General features: G+C 35.5%; 1 protein-coding gene across 1 annotated transcript in view; it reads left to right on the top strand.

Moving 5' to 3' along the window:
- The window catches only part of LRRC7 (leucine rich repeat containing 7), a 558,156-nt gene extending 537,262 nt beyond the window's left edge, over positions 1–20,894 (top strand). Inside the window, exons 24-25 of the mRNA XM_080802199.1 lie at positions 4,536–4,610; positions 20,192–20,894. Of these exons, the coding sequence (XP_080658325.1) occupies positions 4,536–4,610; positions 20,192–20,299 (183 nt within the window). The 3' untranslated portion in view covers positions 20,300–20,894. The remainder of the gene's footprint in view (positions 1–4,535; positions 4,611–20,191) is intronic.
- The last annotated feature ends 2,041 nt before the right edge of the window (positions 20,895–22,935 follow it).

Raw genomic sequence — 22,935 nt, 5'->3', positions numbered from 1 at the left:
GACATTAGAAAAAATATACTCAGAGATGCCATAACTAGATTGTAGCAGCTATTACTGTAAAAAGCAAATGCTCCTGACTTGGAGCTACCAAAGGAAGTAGCCCCTGAAAGTTACTAAGAACTATCAGAAAGCCTTCTAGTTGGGACCCATGTCCACTGCTGAGAGCAAACAATAATTAGAACCATTATCACTGAGAGCCACCACTAGAAAACCACAGATGAGATAGTAGACTTCCCAGCCCTCTTCCCTAAATAGGAGATGCGAATCCTTTTATCTGCTGGGCATTCGAGGGAAAGATAACAAATGTTGGCCTTTCAATATATTCCAGATTGAATGTTTCCAGACAATAAATATGGAACAATTAGAGACTCAGAAACTTTCAATATGGGTTTTACTGGATATAAAGACCTTGGATTGTAGCTCAACCTTCAGACTTTCAATAATTATGATAACATTTATTGTTGCTACACTGAGTGCCATCTACTGTTCCAAGAATTTTTGTATGTATTTACTAAATGTAATAACTATGAGGTATGTGCCTTTACTATACCCATTTTACTGATGAGGGAAAGTTAAGTACACAAAAGTTAATTAACTTGCCCAGTTTTTAAGTGAGGAACACAGACTAATTCCAGAGCTATGTTCTTGCTTCTTATACATCCAGGAAAAAATGCCCCCTCCCCAAAGATAGCCACATCCTAATGCCTAGAACCTGTGAATATGTTACATTACATGGCAAAAGGGACTTTGCGGGTGAGTTTAAATTATGGACCTTGAGATGAGGAGATTATCCTGGATCCAGGTGGGTCAAATCTAATCACATAGGTCCTTAGAGATAGAGAATCTTTCTTGGCTATGGTCAGAAGGAGATGTGAATATAGAAGAATGGTCAGAGAGATATACAATTGCTGGCTGTGAAGATGAAAAAGGGGGACTATGTGCCAAGGAATGTGGACATTTACTAGAAGCTGGGAAAAACAAGGAAACAGATTTTCCCCTAGAGTTCCAGAAGATAATGCAACCCTGCCAGCACCTTTGTTTCAGCCCAGTAGAAATGGTTTTGGGCTTCTAACCTACAGAACTATAAGATAATAAATTTGTGATGTTTTAAGCAACTAAATTTGTGATAACTTGACAGCAGCAGAAAAGTGCTAATATATACTACCTTGTTGAAAAAGAGTTACTGAGGCATTTTCCTTCCTTGGGCAAAATGGTTTTGCTATAAGCTTAGGTGTATGTGTTTTGAACGTATTATGTGGTTATTTGTCCCACATTTAACACTCAACCAAATGTTACAGAAATTGAGCATACTTTAAGTCTTGCAGCAGAGCTATACAACTGACCAGATGCCATGATATGGATCTTTGATAACATACATGATGGCTTTTTACCAAACAGTGGGAAGTTACTGTTCTAACATTCAGAATACAAATAATCTGATTCCTCACCGAATTCTGTCATCAGTGCCAAAGTATTCTCTGAAGTCTCAGAATAAAATGAATTTATTGAAAGGGAGACTGACACATTACCACAATGAGCTTTTCCAAAACTGTACCAAAGTCATCAATATTCATCATAACAGATACCACAAAATGGGTTGAGTTATTTTTCTCATATGGCTGTATTTATATACACAAATACAGTGAAAAATCAGGGTACTGGCCTTTGCAAGCAGTCTTTTGGGAAACATTCCACCTCCACAAATTATGAATGCCACAGACCCTTATCAAATGTAACACTCATTGCTATCTGCTTCGACTAAAGTGGCAGTTTGTTGCCTGATAAGATATATCTGTATATCTGTATAAATATAGAAAAAAAAAAAACTATACCAAGAGGCAGTAGCAGTTTCTTAGTTGATGAAATGTATTGATTGAAAAGAAATATTAAAGCTTTAGAAAGCAGCAATAAATGCTTTGGAAGACTCAGGCCATCCTAAGAGTAGCTTCAAATCAAGTCTTCAGGGGGCGCCTGGGTGGCTCAGTTGGTTAAACACCCAACTCTTGATTTTGGCTCAGGTCATGACCTCAGGGTCATGGGATCCAGCCCCGCATCAGGCTCCACGCTTGGCAGGAAGTTTGCTTGAGATGCTCTCTCTCCCTCTTCCCCAACCCCATTCTTGCTCCCTCTCTCTCTCTCTCTAGAATAAATAAACCTTTAAAAACGACAACAAGAAAACAAGTCTTCAGAACAGAGATTGAATCCCACAGAGCTTTTTGATGGATGAAATTAAACCTGCCACATACATTACATTCATATTCTTTCAGCAGTCAGGTTGTGGAGCATTACCCGTTCCTCCAAGCATTATAGACACGATCGTAATTTAGCTCCTATGGTCTGGATTCATGCAAACATTATTAAAATGGTTCTCGCAGAATAAGCTGGAGAAAAGCAATCAATATTAACTAGGTAGCCCAGAAGTTGACTGCTGGGATAAATAGTCAGAACAGCTTCACCTCTACCACCCAGAGATGTAGTGGCTTATTTTGAACAACAGTCACATTCTGTCTGTTGTACAGAGACCCCAATAGCAAAGAGGGGGACTGCCAGGAAGACCAAGCACATACAGTCTCCTGGACGGATGGAATGAGTGTTATGTGCCCGGTGTGTAAAGGGCCACAGGGATTATTTTTGTTTTCATAACCAGTGTCATTCCCTGGTCTGGTTACTGTCCTTATGTTACTATCCTTTCCAAATAAACTGTTTTCTTATTCTTTTTGAATTGACCATTTGTACAACTGAATAGACAAAATTAACAAGCTGAACATGATCTGAATAGTGACACGGTTAACCTAAAATTTTTTTAGTTTTTATTATTTTCTTAAGGCTAAAAGTAGTACATAATCATTGTAGAAAAATTAGAAAAGACAGCAAAAAGGAAAAAAAACATATGTGTGTATATATATGTATGTATATATGTGTATGTATGCATACATACATATATGCATGTATATGAAGATATATGTGTATATGTACATATATATGTATATGTATATGAAGTCTCATTACCCAGTACAACCACTGCTAATATTTAGGAATATACCCTTTACACAAATATGTATATAGACATGTTTCAGCAAAAATAGTATGATAACATAGTAATAGCATCATAGAGTATAATGTTTTATAACTTGCTTGTTTCACTAAGGACTAGTATACTTTTGTAGCTGCCGTCTAGAACTTCATTTTTAATGACCACATATCATATTATTGTGTGACTTTAATTTATTTAATCAGTTCTCTGTTATTAGACTTTTAGGTGTGGTTTGTAACTTTTATTATTAGAAATAATACTATGATGAACATAGTAGTAAATGAACGTTGGAATTTGTCTAGTTATGTCCTTAAGCTAATTTCTAGAAGTTGAATTGCTGGTTAAAAGTTACACAGTTTTCTAAGGATTTTGATGGCTGTCTATAGTTTCATCTTTAAATGGGAAGGAAAATAGATTAAAATCAGAAAGATAAAAATCATTCAACATCTTTAAATTAATAACTTCATAAGGATCTGAAATACTAAATGAAAACACACATAGAAGTATTTCAACTAGGGCCTTCTTATCAAACCATTCACATACACAAAGTTAGTGGGTTTAAGTGAGAGTTATTAAGTTTACAAATCAACAAATAAGATGATTCCCTAAATAACAGGCAATGACATTACAATATTATCTTCTATTCTATTCATATTTATTTAGGAACGGAAAAAAATAATGTCAACTGTATTGAGATATAATCTTTATTATTTAATACATACTGTTATGTAAATTATTTATATTTTTAATATTTCATAACTGTTGGTTTCTTGACTTTTCTTCTTCTATATTATGAGCTCACTGAAGCCAAAAATTATATTCTGTGTATCTCTATAACCCTAGTAATCAAGCCCTAGCATATGGTAGGCATTCGATAAATGTTTGCTTTATATACATGGGCAACAAAATTAATTTGACTTTTTTATTAACTAAATCAGTTTCAGGATTCTGTAACTACATTGGCAGAAACATTATGTTTAAATTGCATATTGGAATTTTCTTATGTTTAATTTGTTCATATATATTTTATATTAAAATTACCAGTAATATACAAAGTAATACCTCATTAAAATAAACTAGCATCTGTATTTAATCCTGATAAGGTTTTTAAAGTGTACACTGAACTTACAACCTGTCAAATGGAAGACATTTTCAATGAAGAATAACTTAGGAGGATTTCGGAATTATATAAAAGATGGTGTAATACTGTGTTTCAAATTATTTAGGAAAGAAATTAAGACTATGCCATGAGATTACTTTATAAATCATAAGTGCACTTTAAAAACAAGATCATCTTTTGTTATGCAAGTAAAGATGTTACTGTTCTTAAACTTGACTTGAAGAGTGTTGCGTTGCTTAAAATACTATAAAAATCTTTGAAGCTTATATGTGGAAACTGTTTTTAGTCTGTTTTCATTGTTTTCTATGTGAATGAAAAATTTTTTAACTAGGCCTAGTTCTTGGTGATACAATCCTAACCTCTGTTACTTCTGACTTATAGGGTATCTTTGTTACTAGGGTTCAGCCTGATGGACCAGCGTCCAACCTGCTGCAGCCTGGCGATAAGATCCTTCAGGTAAGAGAGACGAGAAGCACTGTTTTCAAGTGCCACACTAAAACAAATATGTACCCACTTTATGGAGTAACGAATTAAATGATTGGAAATAAGTCCTTTTCACATTTCTTACTTGCCTTTATTTTGGGGGGTTGAGAGGCAAATCAGAAGCAAAGTCAATCTTATATAATCCTGTATATTCCAGTATTTGGCACATGGTAGATGTTCTGAGTATTTTTGTTTATATAAATACTGGGGTTTTTGGTGATACAAGAAGAACTGAAACATACAAGATCTATGCAGAGCTATCAAGTATAAGTAAGAGTATTGGAGTACTGATCCAGGGTATCTGTGTGACTTTGGATGAGGAAGGGACTCATCCATATTTAATTTCTCAACAGTAAGCTTATTACAGTTTGAATACTGTGAAATGCATGGTTGTATGCCTCTACTCCCCCTTCTCAGATACTTGAACAGATGTTTATCAAATATAAGGTGACTTATTAAAATGTACTGTCTGATGGAAAGGACTTTCTCTCTAACTTAAAGTTCTATGTAAAAGAAAAGGGTCACTCCAGTAAACAGTTAAGTAAATTCTTGGTGTAACCATTTCGCTGTCTTTATTCTCTCTGAATTCACTTCTGCTTAGTCATTTCCTACATTCCAGAGAAAGGCCCTTAAGTATCATCAGTTTATTTAAGATTCAGTATTTTGACTTATTACCCTGAAATTATCCACTGTATAACTAGGTGGAACTATCTGACATTTTAGGTATTTAATCACTGAAGCAATTATGAAATGGTTCCACATAATATATTGAAGATATAGGGACATTGAGAAGATAGGACATGTGGGAAAGGAAGCTTCTTGTTAGACTACAAACAGTTACAGCAATGCAAGGACCCCACACAACTCAGCTCTAAGGAGATCTTCTATCTTTTATTTACTGAACACTTTCAAAAAGTCCTAGAGAAGTAGAAATCCTATATAATCGTATATACTTATATTTTTATATAGTATATATATATAGCCTTAATATTTTATTCTCAGAAATAATTTAAATGAACTAACAAGATCATGAAAACTCAAGTTTTCAAAAATAATAATTCTCTGAAGAACACAGTTTGCTTGAACCCGTGACAATGTCACAGTAGAAACAGCATCCAGCAGATTTGAGTCCATTCCATGCAGGCAGAAGACCAAGTCAGCAGCTGATCTTTAGAGCTAAAATCTTGAAACATAAAAGACACATAAAATATTCTGAATTTATTTTTACCATTTGGTTATGGAAGTTCTATATTTTTATTTCCTAACTAGCTCTCTGATCTTAAGCATTTTATATCATGTCTATAGGACTCACAATTATTATGTGTAAATGAACTGTGGTTTATATTATATTATATTATATTTTATAATATATTATATTATATATAATGTATATAATATATTATATTATATTACATTATATTAGCTGAAGTCCCCTCAGCTTAAAAATTCAACTGTTCAATAGTTCTATAAATTTCCATGAAAAACGGTCAAGAATAAATTCACAGTGTAGTTCCCTAACACTTGGTAAATGCTGTTGTTTAGCAAAGGAAGTGGCTAGTCTTTTCCTCTACTGAATTTCAAAGAAGTTATTTTGAATCTCTGAGTCTGAAAAAAAATGTAGCCAGTTAATCTCAGATCTCTGATATTTGAATGCCATACCGGTTAGAGAGGCTTTCCATAGCTTGAGACAGTTTGGGAGTAGCCTTCATCCATGACAGAGTTGGCAAAAGAAAGGTTTTTCTCTCGGATTCAGAAAATAATTTATATATATATGTGTATATATATATATATGTGTGTGTGTGTGTGTATATATATATATATACACACACACATATACACACAAATACACACATACTCATATGCACATACATACACATATGTGTATATATATGAATAATATGTGTATATATATGAATGTTAAATGTTTATGTTATATGTTAAAATGTTATATATACATAGATCTATAGACAAGTGATAGATGATAGATAGATAATCAGTATAGATGAATATAGATAAGCTGGAGAAGGGAAATGAGAATTCAGTTAGTGTCTAGTTGCAGGGTTAGAAGACTCTTTCCTGGCTGTGCAATTCTAGAAGGATTTCATGGGGGGACATGAGGGTTGAGTGTTTCTAGTCCCTAAGAGGTATACAGCAACAGCAAAGCGCACCGAGAAATCAATTCCTAATGCAAGAAGTAGGAAGGAATTACAAACTCAATCTGTTAAAAACCACAAAACTGCAGGAGAGCTGCACCTGGGTTGGCTCTTCACTCCACAAATGACTAGAAAAGGTGTAGCACTTTATTTTTGCTCTAGAACTCATTTGTATCTAGTACAATAAAATCAAAGTCCATTTTCAGCAAAAGAAAAATGCACATAGACCGTAATCAGACAAATTACTATATTTACAGTTTCACTCATACTAGTTAAAAAGCACAAATGGCTAATTATACTTTCTGAAAGAGATAAGAATGGCTAATTCTAAACTGAAATCATTGTCAGCATCAGATGTTAAGAGGGCAAATTATATTTTTGTCTATAAAGCTATTGGCTCTTTGTTTAAAGAACACTGGAAAAAATGAGCTGCCTCTCATTTAGAAGATCCTTAAAATATGTCATCACTGGCGCAAATTTGTTTACTAGCTTTGATGACAATGTAACAGCCTAGAAAATCAAGGTAAAAGGAACAAAGAAATAAATAACTACAACAGTAACAAAAAAAAACCCACAATGAATGAGCCTCCTAAGTGATGGCAGTTACCGGGTTTGATCTAACCCAGTAGCAAATAGCAAAAAAGATACACGTTTCCCAAATCTCCCCCAAGCCCCAAATTTATTATGGAAGAGCTTTCTCTTTCTTTGTCTATAACTCTTTTTACCCACTGTCTCTTCTTATTCTGTTATGGGATCATGAACATGTTACTGGAATTACATAAAGAGGTGTGCATTAAGAGAGAATCTTTTTTCTTTTTTAAGAGATAATCATGGAGAGGAAAAGTGAGTTGGGGAAAATCAGAGAGGGAGACAAACCATGAGAGACTGTGGACTCTGAGAAACAAACTGAGGGTTTTGGAGGGGAGGGAGTGGGCATTGGGTGAGCCTGGTGGTGGTTATTAAGGAAGGCAGGTATTGCATGGAGCACTGGGTGTGGTGCATAAACAATGGATCATGGAACACTGAAAAATTACAAATTCAAGAATAAATTGAATAATCTAACAGTAGAGCATCATTAAGAAAGAGAGACATAAAAATAGAAAGAAATATTATGTTCTCAAACAATCAAATAATCACATTTGCACTTTAAGGACTTTTATTTTTCACAAATCACTTTATAAATATAATTCAAACAGAAAGCTTAAATTAAAATTATGAGTCAGTTAAAAAAAAGATAATCTTAATTAAGACATATTCACATGATGTTTCCGTCCTTTTACTGTTCATTTTCCCAGAATAAATACACTATAATTAATGAATATATTCATATGACCTACTGTGTTTAGTGAGTCATGTTGCTTTAAGACCCTTTGGAGGAGGAGCTAGCCATCAGGCCGGGAAAACTGACCCCTCCCAGCCCCACCTTGCTCCATAAAGTCCAAGCACACAGGGGTGAGAGAGAACAAATGTAAGCACACGCATCATAAAAAAAAGTTATTAGATTGAGCCATGTGAATTTGCCAATATTTGACCATTTTTAAAGTGGTAATTTTGTTGGTTTAACATCATAGTTTCTTTTTTCTAGTGTTCTTTCCAGTTAAACAATTCAATCTAATTTATTATGCATTTTAATTCAAAATATATTAAAATACAGAAAATCTATTAATTATAGTTACTCTGTTGAAAAGATGAATAGGCTGGAAAAAAGGAATTTATTGTACTTGATAGTTAACGTGGTTCATAGTTATAGCCTAACGCTCATTTGTAAGTACATTACACATTATGTTACATATCATATTTATACGTATAATATTCTATTCTATCACTGTAGTCAAACCCTATCCTCTTCATTTACCTGCCCACCCCTTTCCCTGGACAGGAGCCTAATTTGGCAGGAGAAACAAAAGTAAATGATTTATAGATACTTGTCAATTACATCCAGGTTTTACCAGTTATCAAAACAGAGTTTTCTCATATAAGGTATACTAATATCATACCTAATTGAAGATCATTTCAGAGTCTCTTCTACTGTACCATAATTTTAAGTGTTTTCCAAAATATATTCCTGGTCGATGACTATATCTCTAAGATACCAAAATAGAATAATCAAAAGATATAATTTGAACAAATCAGGTATTTCCCCTTTTTTTCTAGTCTTAAAAAAACCTGGTTTTACAATTCATATAGACAAATCAAGAACCCACTCTGAATGAATACGTGTCTGAAATTTTAGTCAGCTGTTGGTAGGTTGTTTGGAGCAGAGGGCCTTATCAAGAGAGTTTACTCTTGATGGAGCAGGAGTTACTCCAGGCTTAACAGAGAGGAGAAAGGAGGACGAGCAGAAGAAGGACTGACTGGGTTAGCCTGGCAGCAGTGTTCAGGAGCAGAGGGGAGAGACTTCTGTCAGAATGAGCTAGTGTGGAATTCAAAGAGAGACTACTGGAGAGGGAGACCACAGGCATAAAAAAAAGAAAAGGTTTTGCCCTGAGGTGGAGAACTGAAACCTGCAGGGGGCTTGGAATGGGGATGCAGGTGAAGAGAAGGTACTAAGACACAGCTTTCAAGGCTGAGAATGTGAGAAGAAAGTTTAGACTTCCCTGAAGTCTAACTAAAACATCCGCAGAGGCCTGAATCTACTATATACAGAGACAGAGTACTGTGTCTGTATTTGGCCACCAGATCAAGCCTTCCTTGTCTGAATGGAAGTTCTATGCTTCTTCAAATGACCAGTAGGTGTGGTGAGCTGCTAACAGTATTATCTTACTTAGCTAAAGCTTATTTCTTCAACAATCTCAAAGCAAAGTGCTTCCGAGAAGCCATAATTAATGTCACAAAGTCCATGCACTAAATTCCATGCCTTTTACTCATAAGAAAGACTTTATTTCATACTTGGAATCTCTTACCTAGCTTTCCAGACCACCAAGGGGAAAGCCTCTGGATCCAGGCACATAGCCAGAAGCAAGAGTCATAGCTAACAGTTTCATTGTCCAAGAAGAGAGAGAAATTTCCTTTAAAAGATAGAACCGGGGGCGCCTGAGTGGCTCAGTAGGTTGAAGCCTCTGCCTTCAGCTCAGGTCATGATCCCAGGGTCCTGGGATCGAGCCCCACATCGGGCTCTCTGCTCCGCAGGGAGCCTGCTTCCTCCTCTCTCTCTGCCTTCCTCTCTGCCTACTTGTGATCTCTGTCTGTCTGTCAAATAAATAAATAAAATCTTTAAAAAAAAAAAAAAAAAAGATAGAACCGGGAACCTGGGTGGCTCAGTGGGTTAAAGCCTCTGCTTTCGGCTCAGGTCATGATCCCAGGGTCCTGGGATCGAGCCCCGCATCAGGCTCTCTGCTCAACAGGGACCCTGCTTCCTCCTCTCTCTCTGCCTGCCTCTCTGCCTACTTGTGATCTCTGTCTGTCTGTCAAATAAATAAATAAAATCTTTAAAAAAAAAAAAAAAAAAGATAGAACCGGGAACCTGGGTGGCTCAGTGGGTTAAAGCCTCTGCTTTCGGCTCAGGTCATGATCCCAGGGTCCTGGGATCGAGCCCCGCATCAGGCTCTCTGCTCAACAGGGACCCTGCTTCCTCCTCTCTCTCTGCCTGCCTCTCTGCCTACTTGTGATCTCTGTCTGTCAAATAAATAAATAAAATCTTTAAAAAAAAAAAAAAAGATAGAACCAAAATTCAAAGAGTACAGCAGAGTCATTCAGTATAGACTATAGAGTGTTTCCCAATGGCACCCCTTACTATATATATATATATATATATATATATATATATATTTTTTTTTTTTAACAATATCTTTTTTGAAAGGAGTTCCTTACTCAAAGAAGTTTCAGAGCCATCTCAGATTCTATCCCTTGTTTCATGATTTCACAATGTATTAAGAATTCAGAACCTGAGAAATCTTACAAACTTACATGTCCCAAAATATTTAACCATACAGCCCTCTTTACGAACAACATTAACTAACTACCTCCACAGAATACACTTTGGGAAATGTTTCTTACAGAAGCTTCTAACTGGGCCCACGGCTTCATCCCACAGTGTTCATGTTCATAATTATCATCATGAGTCATCTGGAATGGGTTAGAGTATATTCATGTCTCTGAATTTTTAAAAATTTCCCCCAAAAAAGCTACAAAATCTCAAGTGAGAAATTTTCGTTATGGTTAAAATGAAGTATGGGACCCTTAAAAAAATGAACTTAAGCTATTTGGAAATTTCATTAAATCATTTTCCAACAAAGTCAAATGAGTTAACGCTTTTCTTTAGTTGATCTTACTTGGTGGTTGAAAATCAAAAACATCAGAGAGGTTGGGGAAAAGGTTGGGGGAAAGGGTTAGTAATCACATAATTCTCAATGTTCAGAGAAATTATTGCTTTTAATGGTATCATACATTTGAAAAATAAGATTTTTAATACAATTTGGTTAGAAAACAACAATAACTAATTTTTTAAAAATGTGTATGGTTTTATATGCCAGAGTTTCACTACATATCTTATTCAATTTATGAAATTCAGTACAGGGAACTAATAAAGGATTGAGTTTAATTTATATATTGCAAATCAAAGCAGGAATATTATACAGAGTAAGTAAAACAGGAAAACCAATAAAAACAAGTTAAGTTCATTAGACTGCCTCTAACTTCCATAATTTGGCTGAAATAAAAATAACAATTAAGCACCTATATTGTGCCATTTATATCAGGCAACAGCTTTGCAAGGTATCTACTGTTGACAGAGGCTAAATGACTTCTTTGAGCTTCTTCCATTATACAGTACTGATTCTACTGGAACAAATTTGATTGATAGCATCATATACATCAGATTTTCTATTTATATATTTGGAAAACATGTATTAAATGCCCACTGTGTAGGAAGTACTGTGCCAAGCAATGTGAACAATGTAATAGACTATAGCTAAGTCCTGGGCTTTACCTAACCTAGCCCAGGAAGTAGACATGCCCAAAATAATCTGAGCAGAAAATGAATGAAGAAGAAAGGAAAGAAGATGACTTCAACATTTAATAAAAGCATCTTCCAGTCTGTCTTCTTTTAAGAGCGAGTGCTCTACCCCACAGAGACCAACATGGCTACACAAGCCTCCTGAAAATGAGAGATTGATTTTGCAGTTCTGTTCATTTTGCAGTTTCTATTTCTTTAAAAAGAAATAAAGTATAGCTTGTCAGGGAATTGCTTTGGAAACCAAGGTAGGGAATTCATTTGTTAGAGATGTTCATTCAACACACTTGATAAGAAGAAAACAGGCATTCTAGAATCAGAGCAGATAAATAAGTAAATGTCTTCAGAATTACTACTTATTACCAGTTCCTTGCCCAAATTCCTCAACAAATAATTGACAAGGTCTGTAGTTGAGTCTATTCTAGTTTGCCATGTCTTTTTTGAGCCAGAATTCATGAAACATTTAAACTGCAGTAAGTGTGTGCACTTAAGATAAAAGAAAAATTATTATCTATGCTTAATTCTATGAAGATTTTTTTAATACTTCATTAAAAGCCATTAAGACTTCAACCTTTCTCACATTTAAGAAGCTCAATGGGGGTGCTGGGTGGCTCAGTGGGTTAAGCCTCTGCCTTCGGCTCAGGTCATGATCTCCGGGTCCTGGGATCGAGCCCCACATCGCATCACACCGGGCTCTCTGCTCAGTGGGGAGCCTGCTTCCCCCTCTCTCTGTCTGCCTCTCTGCCTACTTGTGATCTCTCTATCTCTGTCAAATAAATAAATAAATAAAATATTAAAAAAAAAAAAAAAAGAAGAGCAATGTAAATTTTTCGTGGGAACTCTCCAAGAATTTAAGGTCTGTAGTTCAGGTTTTTGATAGGAAAATTTTTCAAATGACTTGACTTATAGTCAAGGTAGTATTGATTATGCAATATTTTCAGCTCCAAATATATGCCAGTATTTAATGAGAGTACTCTATCAGATTAAAATTCTGAAATGAGAATGAATTCCAGGTAGCTAATGTGAAACGTAATTATGATTATTTAAGATTCCCACTGTTCCTCATAATGTCTGGCTGTCAGGATCAAACACCAAGAAGGCTTGCCCTTGTAGCTCTAATATGATTGTTGTATTTTTTAGTTTTCCCTCATTCCAAGAGTTATCGGCTTTTAGAGATGTTAATGTACTAATGTATATCTATGTACAAAATACATGTTCTGCCTCTTTAAATGTTTGTCCCTGAGGGTGAGTTTCAGTCAACCAAGAATCACTCACCTAGGCCCTAATCGCATTTCTTTTTTGGATTCTAAAGGAGTCGTGCTGTCCTTCAAACTGGATAATACCACCAACCGTGTGGCCAAGCCTTCTTAGCAATTAGTTTTTAAAGTTAAAACTTTGAATAATAAGGATACAACAAAATTCCTGGGAGAATTACAGCATCCTCTGTGGAATTTCTGTAGTATAAACATCCATAATTTACCCATTTAACAAAACAGTTACCAGAAGGAAATCAAAGATAAATCTTGGAAGGAATAAGAGGATGGAATCCAAAAACCAAGTAGGCTTTACAGTAAACTGATGAGCCATAATTGCAAAGCTCTACTTTTTTGTTGTGATTGTAAATATGATTTTCATTAACTTCCCATCTATCCATGTCTAAATCATGCAAAGGGACAACTAAAAAACATTTTATGGCACCGATGTCAAGTGGAATTTTAAAAAGGCAGGATATCTCCTAGAAACAATTGCAAGATTATACAATAAAATGTTCCTTTATATATACAAATTGGCTAAAGCCAAACCCATATAACTAATGGGTTATATATTCTTGAAGCATAAAATTTTCAGAATATTTTTTCCTTCCCGAATTTTTTTCTTATTAACTTCATTTTAACTTAATAAGCCATTTCATTTATTTCTCATTTTTCATTAAATTGCTATTTCCCCTAAAGTGCACACATTTATTATAATAGATTGTGTTTATATAAAACATATATGTGACCAACTTTGACAATGTATTTTAAAATTTCATTAATTTAGAATTGATTCTGCAAATTATCTTTTGCACTTATAATACTCATATATTCAAAATATCAAATGCACAAATGTAGATTTTACACATTTTCTTTTCTTTTTTAAAAAATGTTTAAAGATTTTTTTTTTTTTTTTTGACAGAAAGAGTGAGTGAGAGAGAGAGCACATGAGCAGGGGCTGAGGGAGAGGAACAAGCAGACTCTCCACTGAGCAGGGAATCCAGTATGGGGCTTGATCCCAGGACCCTGAGATCATGACCTGAGCCAAAGGCAGACACTTAACCGACTGAGCCACCCAGGTGCCCCTACATTTACTTTTGAAAGCATCCATTGGATTTATAACCTGCCCTCAAAAATATTGCCTAGTAGTGACCTCTACTTCCTCAGCTCTTTTTCTATTCACACACATAAGACAACCACAAAATACTACTAGGTGAAATATTATGATTCTTCTCGTATTCATTTTAATTGGAAAAGCCCTACACAAACATAGTAACATAATTTTCTGATTTCCTGTCTGAATTGTCCAAGATGTGAGCCAGATAGCCAAATTCATTTTAACAATATAAATTCCCTTTGCTCTTCAGTCCTAACAATGGAAAAAGAAGGTTCTCTCGAACTGAGATTTTATCTTCTTTCATTCAAACCCCTCTTCCAATCCCTTCTGTCATTGTTTCCCCCCGCAACAGGCCTAACCCAATGTTCCATGTCAAGAAATGGCTCAATTCATATTAAAAATTCAATTCATTTAATGAACCTAAAACATTCATTAACAATTTCACAACATCCAATGAAACGGATTTTGCCAAGTTACTGAGCTGACTACTGTGACATAAATTCCCACCTAGTCACTAGCTCTGTGAGCCTGGATACTTCACGTACTATCTCCGATCCTCACATTTTCATCTTAAAAAAAAAAAAAAATAGGGTTAACTAAACAAGAAAAAGATTGTCCCATCTGACATTTTGTCCTTCTATTCTTGTGACTTAATGAAAACTCAAGAAAGTAATAGTGAGGTAATATTAATTAATAGTGGGTTTATTTCACTGGTTCATAGTGTGTCAGGCACCAGTGTGCCAGACCAGTTGGAGGTTCTGATATATGCCTTTGCATACATTAACCCATTTAATCTTTAATAAACTTTCTAAGATAACGTGCTTTCTGTTCTCCTGGTATTTGAAGACATTCCCAGACAGTCCCTAGTTGTGGCGTTTTAAATAAGCCTCTTGAGGTTTCCGAAAGCTCTGGTTTTTAAATACCAAATATTTCTGGGGACTAAAATTACAGGTAGAGTCCTGATGTTTATTTGACTCAGTGATCTAAGTTATCAACCTGCTTTTTTCCTTCTGGAAAATCGGCTCTGCACTTGAGTCTCCAACTGTATAACTCTCATTTGTCACTACAAAGCATGAAAACTAAAAGCTGATGGTTTAAAGCGATATTAAAGCTAGTTTATACGCGGGATCTTTCTAGCCTTGAATCAGAGCCCGGACGGTGGTTCAAAATATCTTGAAGCCAGTTTTATTGGAAACAGAGCCAGATACAAAGCCAGACTTCAGCAAGCTTTATCTTTTCCTTGCTTTTTTTTTTTTCCCTCTCTGCTGCAGCAAGCAAGGGTTCATTGGGGCCACTGGAAAAGATTTGATTCTCTTGGATTTTCTGCAGCTTTTGTGAGCACAGTACCATGATCCCCTTCCTGCTGACTCTTCCCCGTTATCCTTCTGTCTGGATCTCCCAGGAGCCCCTCTGTCACTCCCCTCCGTGCCTCTGTCCCCTGAGATCCTTGTTCTTCAATTCGGCCACTGAGCTGGAGCCAGCTTTCTGCCATCCTCCTGCAGGAAGGACTAGGCCCCCTTACCTCAGGCAGATTTTCCTAGATGCCCACGGCAACAGCAAATGCTATCTTTCAGCTTTGCTCTAAATGTCACAAGCTGCAACCCCATCCCACTCCCCTGGTTTGATTTCCCTTCTTTCACAAAGCTCCCTTTTAAATTTATCTTCTGATAAATCTCTCAGCATTCTCTGTGGTGAATACCAACGGCAGTAAAGCCTAACCTCTGTCGCTAATGCCGCCACCCTGACCTCCTTCCTGAACTCCAGTCTCTTGTTTCTAAATATATGATCAACATTTCCTTTACGTGCATTGCCATGGCCACAAACCCCATTGTCTTCCCAACTAAGCTATTACTTTGTTTCTATCTTCCATTAATGATATCACAATCTGATTCTTGTTTGTTTCTTCTACCCTTGTTCAATTAAATGCCAAATTTATAGATTCTACCCTAAAAGTTTTCTCCTTTTTTAATCCATTTCCTCCCAAGTTTCCTGGCACTGTCCTAGCAGATAGCTTGACTTAGTCTTTCCACTTTTGAGAGAGAAAGCTCACATATGGCTACAAGAACCCAATTAAGCCAGAGTTAACACTATAATAAGAATGAGAGGTTCAGCATTTCTGGAGATTCTAATTTAGGACCAAATGTTATTTCTACCAGTATTTTTGGAATGACTTCTGTTAATCCTGAGAGGAATCTGAATGAGAATTAAGGTTTTGCAAGCACTGTAAAGAACAAATTATGTCAGGAGATGATATAGCAACAATTTTAAGGGGGAAATGGTCATTATTTTATCATAATCAATGAAATGTCCGTTCAGATCAATGGAGGCAACCATGGTCTTATTATTTCAGTGAAGTATTGAAAGAAATAATCAGAACAAATATTACGGTGTCAGATTATTCAGCCCTGGATGTGTGGCCTTAGTCAGGCGGCTTGGCCTCTCTGAGGTGTATCTCTTTCACTTACAAAACAAGAGCATTATCCTAGATCATGCTTGCTCTCACTCTCTCATTCTCTCACTCTCTTACTGCCTCTCTCTCTCCAGAGTTTTGTTTAAATATTTCACATATTGGGTTATCTCTCTTCATTTTGAAGAAAAGATTCTACAAACTAACCCCAGCTTTCATCAACGCGCCCCCCCCCACACACACACACATTAGCTTATTTTTATGGTTGTTTCCTATGCTAAAGCCTAGGGTCTATGTTCACTGATATTTTTATTTTTAAATTCTCATAAAAATGATTACATACTGAGATCATCTTAAAACTCTTTTCCTTACACGGATTGTTGAAGAATTTACTTGAAATACCCAACTGTTCACATGTCTAGAGCTGGAGGAGGCTCCAGGCTTGAGTGAGACAAGATTGTGGCCCTTCGCTAATCACACTCTTGCCAGGTGTGAGTATGGGGAAAACTCTTGTAATTTACCTCAGAGAAAACGGGTCCCTGAAAATTTTCCCTCTTCCCTTTCTGTTCCACTGAGCTACCCTAATACTTTATTTATCTCTTCTGGTGATAATTCAGTTCAGCCGTTGTTGAGTGCCTTCTACGGGTAAGGCGTTTTCTGCATTATTTTACATTATGTCCATGGCTAATTTCGCCTTCTGGATGGTTACTTCTTTGAGGGGAGCCTTCTCTGTCTCATCTCTTTCTTACTCCTATCCCCAGTGCCAGGCACAATGCCTTGAGCACAGTTAATATAACAGACGTTTTTGATTGAAAAAGAGAAAGAAAGAAAAAAAATGACAGAAGTGAAACACCCCTTTCTGAAGACCTTTTGATAAAAGTATCATTCAAAATTAACAGCTGTGATTAATTTGCTATCTGGGCTCTCTGCCACTTGTGCTCTTAAAATTGATATTATTTTGGGACTGGTAGTTCCTAAAACCAGGAATGGTGAGGTCTAATGGTGGAAAATATACCATTCATGACCTCCAAATCCTAGAGAATTCCTTTTCTCTGAAACACTAAGATACTGAAATTTCAAACAATTCCCTGAAAATTCTTGGTGGGTTTGGAGTTCATTGCAACTCTAGGTTTTGAGTCTTCTGATACAGAAATCTGAGCATTCACAAAGTTATTACTAAGGACATTTAAGAATTCCATTATTAAAGTTAAATTTAGGAGCACCTGGCTGGCTCAGTCAGTACAGCATGCAACTCTTGCTCTCTGGGTTGTGAGTTCCAGCCCTACGTTGGGCACTGAGCTTGCTTAAAATAAGTCAGTAAATACATAAATAAATAAATTTAATTCACAATTCAGGTATATCTTTTGGTCAAATTGGGGGCATTAAGGCAGTTCGTATATTCCTCAAAAATACAGTGGAAGAAGCATACATTTCACCCAAGTTTGCTATTTTCCTGATGTCAGATACAGATTGAGAATAAAAAGAAAAAGGCACCATATGCTGTGTTCTCTATCCCACATCTTCATCTGACCAGAAATAACATCACATGGAATCCAATTCTCTGGGTTTAACTACAACTGAAGCAAGAAATGTGGGCTGTGGAACAAACCCAAAGTTCTACCCAACTATAATTTCCTGCCACCAAAACAGCTGATGCTAATTTGATAAGCATTTCCATTAATTAAATGTTATTATATACATTAAAGGAGATATATATATTTAGAGAGAGAGAGAGGAGGGAGGTTAGGAGAGAGAAGGAGATTCTTCCATTGAAAACAAATTTTGGGGCACCTGGGTGGCTCAGTTGTTAAGCGTCTGCCTTCGGCTCAGGTCATGATCCTGGGGTCCTGGGATTGAGCCCCACATCAAGCCCCACATCGGTCTCCCTGCTCCGCGGGAAGCCTGCTTCTCTCCCTCTCCCACACCCGCTACTTCTGTTCCCTCTCTAGCTGTGTCTGTCAAACAAATAAATAAAATCTTTAAAACAAACAAACAAACAAATGTATACTTCTAGTAATATGGGCTTTCATAGTTTTACATTTCTGTGTCCTCGTATTTTCATGTTAGATGTACTGTGGTTTAAGAAATGCAATATTTTAGGACCTTTTTTTATCATATCATTAGTCAACCAATTTTAACAAACTAGTGATAAAATATAATGTGTCAGATGACTTTCATCTAAGTTATAAAGACTATACGGTACTGTGATCTGTTGTTTTAAATTTTAAAAAGCCAAAGGCAGTGAAATATCTAGAGTGGTTATTTGAAATAATAATCATATTTTAAGAAAGCATTAAAAAGGTAAAACAGCAAGGGCAATGGGTTCCCCAAATTAGTATCAGTCAATTGAAAACTGAAAACGTCAACCAATTAACCGTCTCTGTTATCGGTACTTTGCCACCTAGTCAGTTTGGCTGACTCTTCCAAATCAACTGAGTCCCAGATGCGAGGAAAACTTACATAATTGTTAGTCATGGAATTTCCAGGAATTATTCCTACCAAGTTTCTGTAAGGTTGTGTTTTATTTGGGCCTTAATGACAGTGAAGTTTTATGGGATCCACTTCTTTATACATTAATAGTAGAAATCATTCCAATCAAGAGAAGCTGTAATTTAATACAGGAAAAAAAGAGCACTCACAACAGAAAAGCATGTGAAGAGTCAAATACTAACCAGTTGAATCCCAAAATTTTAACCTTAGACTAACTGTGTTTAAAATGGATTTTGAATACTTAGACTGATGATTCTTAACTAGAAGATGACAGGTATTTTCACTGTTACTAATATCAGTGTGCTTCACCTCTGAGGGATGGATCTCTTAGGTATATTGGATGCCATTGAGAACCACCAGTATAAATAATGAATATACTTGCATTTAGAAATGGGGGAAGTAAAAATGATCTCTTTAATATAAAAATGTAGGGGTGCCTGGGTGGCTCAGTCGGTTAAGCATCTGCCTTTGGCTCCAGTCATGATCCCAGGGTCCTGGGATGGAGCCTTGCGTCGGAATCCTTGCTCAGCGGGGAGCTTGCTTCTCTCTCTGTCCCTCTCCTTGAATGTGCTTTCTCTCTCTTTCCCTCTCTCTCTCTCTCCCCCAAATAAATAAATAAAACCTTTAAAAAAAAAGAATGTAAAAAAATATAAAAATGTATAAACTAAGAACTTTTCAGTGAGCCAAAATAAGATCTAATAAGACCCTAAATGTGCAACCATGTGTGTCATGAGTGAAATATTTCACCTTGCTGATGGGATTATTCTTTTCAGTAATTATATAGCAAGAAGACAATGGTCCAGTCTGGTGGACACTTCCAAAACATCTCAACTAAGTACCTGTAAAAACAAGACAAATCAAAAGAACAACCACAGAACAACTACCATATTTCAAATGTATCTATCTGTTATTCACCAGGATATCTCTATGATTAGTACAGTGGCTAGGACAGTCTTAGTTAGGAAGTACTAGAAGCTTGTTAAATATTTGTTGGGTTAATAAACTGAATCAAAGCTGGGTGAAATTAATTAGCTGTTTCCATAGTTACAATTCTATTATGAATTTTGAAAACTGATAGTTTTTGGTTGCTCAAGAGTCCCTTTAATCTTATGATTAGAAAAAATGATGAGGTTACAAACAAGTATGTTGCATTGATTGCCCTGTTTTATTTGTGTGTTTACAGGCAAATGGACATAGTTTTGTACATATGGAACATGAAAAAGCTGTATTACTACTGAAGAGTTTCCAGAACACAGTAGACCTAGTTATTCAACGTGAGCTTACTGTCTAAATATTTTTTATAAATAGTGAAGATACGTCTAGCCAGACCTAATGTTCAAAAATAAATTTATACATAGAAACAAATTTTGCCATTTGCTGGACCAATGGCAAACATTAGTGCCAAATGTATAATATTATATGTTAGCACTGATCATCCTTAAAAATGTTAACTATATAAATATGATGTTCATGTGGTTATGTATTAGTTTTACTTGTCAGCCTCTGGCTGTGCATTGGTGCAGTTTTGTTTTTGTTTTTGTTTTGTTTTTTTTTAATCAAATAAGTTTCTTCTCGAAGTGGATTTCATATAATTTCGGAGCACGGAAGCACATACAAGCTCTTTACGAATTCTGCTCTCCATCAGAAACACTGCCTCAAAGTTGTATATGCCTTTATATAGAAAATACAAATATAAAGAATTGTAATTCCCATAAAATATTTCTAGCACAGGTATATGTTGGCATATATACAAAAAGAATATAGAGAAAAACAATATTTTCATAAACTAAACATCTCGGATTGAGAAAGAAACTATATCTTAAAATAAGACTTTACTATATTGAATCTTTTTCAATAAAAATTACATGATAATGCCTTATGAAAGTAACTGTACATATGGTATAAAGTGTTTATATTTGGTTCCATATTCATTTGCTAAATTCTCATAACACAGAGTGAAATATTTCATAAATTAGCCATTTATCTCTGGGACCGGAATAAAAATAGGACAAACTAATTTGTTCAATGCCTTTAGCTAATTACAATACACACAAGGAGTTAAGAAACAGACTAAAGGTCATTATAGAGAAATCTTTTTCACCACAAATTTAAGCAGTGAATGATGGGTGGCAGGAAAGATATTGCTTAATTTCTTTCAAGTTTATGTTGATTATAAACTGTAGCCCATGTGATTTCTTTACTTGTAAATGTGGAATTTATTTGTGTGTTGCTTTATCTAATTTGCTACTTTTAAATAATTTAAAATGAGTTTTGGAGATTGATAAAATTTATCATTAAGAAAGATCGTTGTTAGAAAGTTATGGTGGATGATTAAAAAACTTTGGCATTTAAATATGAAACTTCAAATATAATTTCTCAGAGCTGTGGTCTACCTGTATTATTAATTTCAGTGCCTGTTTTTTGTGGGCAAAAATAGAGAAAATACTTTTTTTCCAAAAATGTTTCAAAGTATAATCCTGGGTTCTCTTATTAAGAGAAAGAAAAGCATAGTTAATAGAGAATTTGTTATTTTTACATTAGAATTGTTTCCTCTATAAATAATCAAAATTCATTTTATAATCCTTTAAAATATTTCTTTTATATATTAATCATTAATTTGATTAAAATATTAATTTGAAATTCCAGAATAATTTCCCAGAGTTGGTTGTATGCATGCTCTCTCATATTTCCACATAGCCACATATATATATATATATATATACACACACACACACACACACATATATATATATGTATAATGGATTTAGTTTACATGGTAGTGTTTCAAGTATTTCTATTAGGATTTTCACAATAGTATCATGTACTGGTGTCACCAAAGCTCTGAGAGTAATATTTGTAAGTTAACTGTTTTATGGGGACATTGAAAATACTGTATTTTTGTAGGGTCTATTAAAATGAGTGCCACTTATTAGAAGTACAGTGGTATTTTTTGGCAATAGAATTTGTCACTTGAAGGCAAATGATACTTCACTTTATAGATGATGCACTAATTTTGATGTTGCTTTACGTCAGGGTGACATTATACCATGATTTTATAGGGTTTGACATTTAGCAAATGATTAAATGATTGGCCTATTTAATACGTTTCCCAGAAGTAACTTTTAAATGCATTTTAATATATCGACAGTTTCTGATGAGAAATGTCTTTCAGAGCCTAATTTCCTTTGTCAAAAACTGACACCAAACCATGGTACCACGGTTTCCAGCTGCTATTATAGGATGATCATCATTAATCAAGATGGAGGCCCCCACTGGCCTCACGAGATCACTTAAAAGAAAAACAAACTCCTGGGTGTAGTGTTGGCAATGAAGCATCTCAACTCATCCCGTCAGTTCTGTTTAATCTGTTCTGGGAGAGGTCGAAGAAGAGTCAGATAGAGGACCACCCAAGTCTCGTCTCTTATGTCAGGTCTCCCCATCAGACCCAGGGCTCCAGGAGAGGCCTCTGAGGCACAGAGCTACAAGGATCATAGTAAACACCTCTTCCACTCCTGATGTGACACCATTGTCCTGGCCCAGGGCTCTCATCCTTCCTGTTCTACAGGAAATGAGGAAAAGAAATGGGGTTCCTGACCCACTGGAAAAGAAATATGTTTCAAAGCACCTCATTGTCAATTGTACTGCCATGCTGCATACTGAGAAAAGGCAGGTAATAATGAAAAGAGACATTTTTTTAGATTGATTGAAAAAAAAATCACTAATTACCCGAGGGGTTAAAAAATCTACTTTATTCCATAGGCAACCAAAACCAAAAATACATTAATTTCTGAGTATTGACTTTTGGAGTAATTGGCTTTGCTCCCTGAAATTAGAATCTGGTTTATGTTAACCACCCCTTCCCACCAAAAGAAAGAAAGAAAGAAAGAAAGAAAGAAGGAAAGAAAGAAAGAAAGAAAGAAAGAAAAG

This window comes from Martes martes (assembly GCF_963455335.1).
Source record: "Martes martes genome assembly, chromosome: 4".
Classification (NCBI taxonomy): Eukaryota; Metazoa; Chordata; class Mammalia; order Carnivora; family Mustelidae; genus Martes; species Martes martes.
The sequence above is the reverse complement of the archived record's forward strand: the minus strand, read 5'-3'. Positions and strand labels throughout refer to the sequence as shown.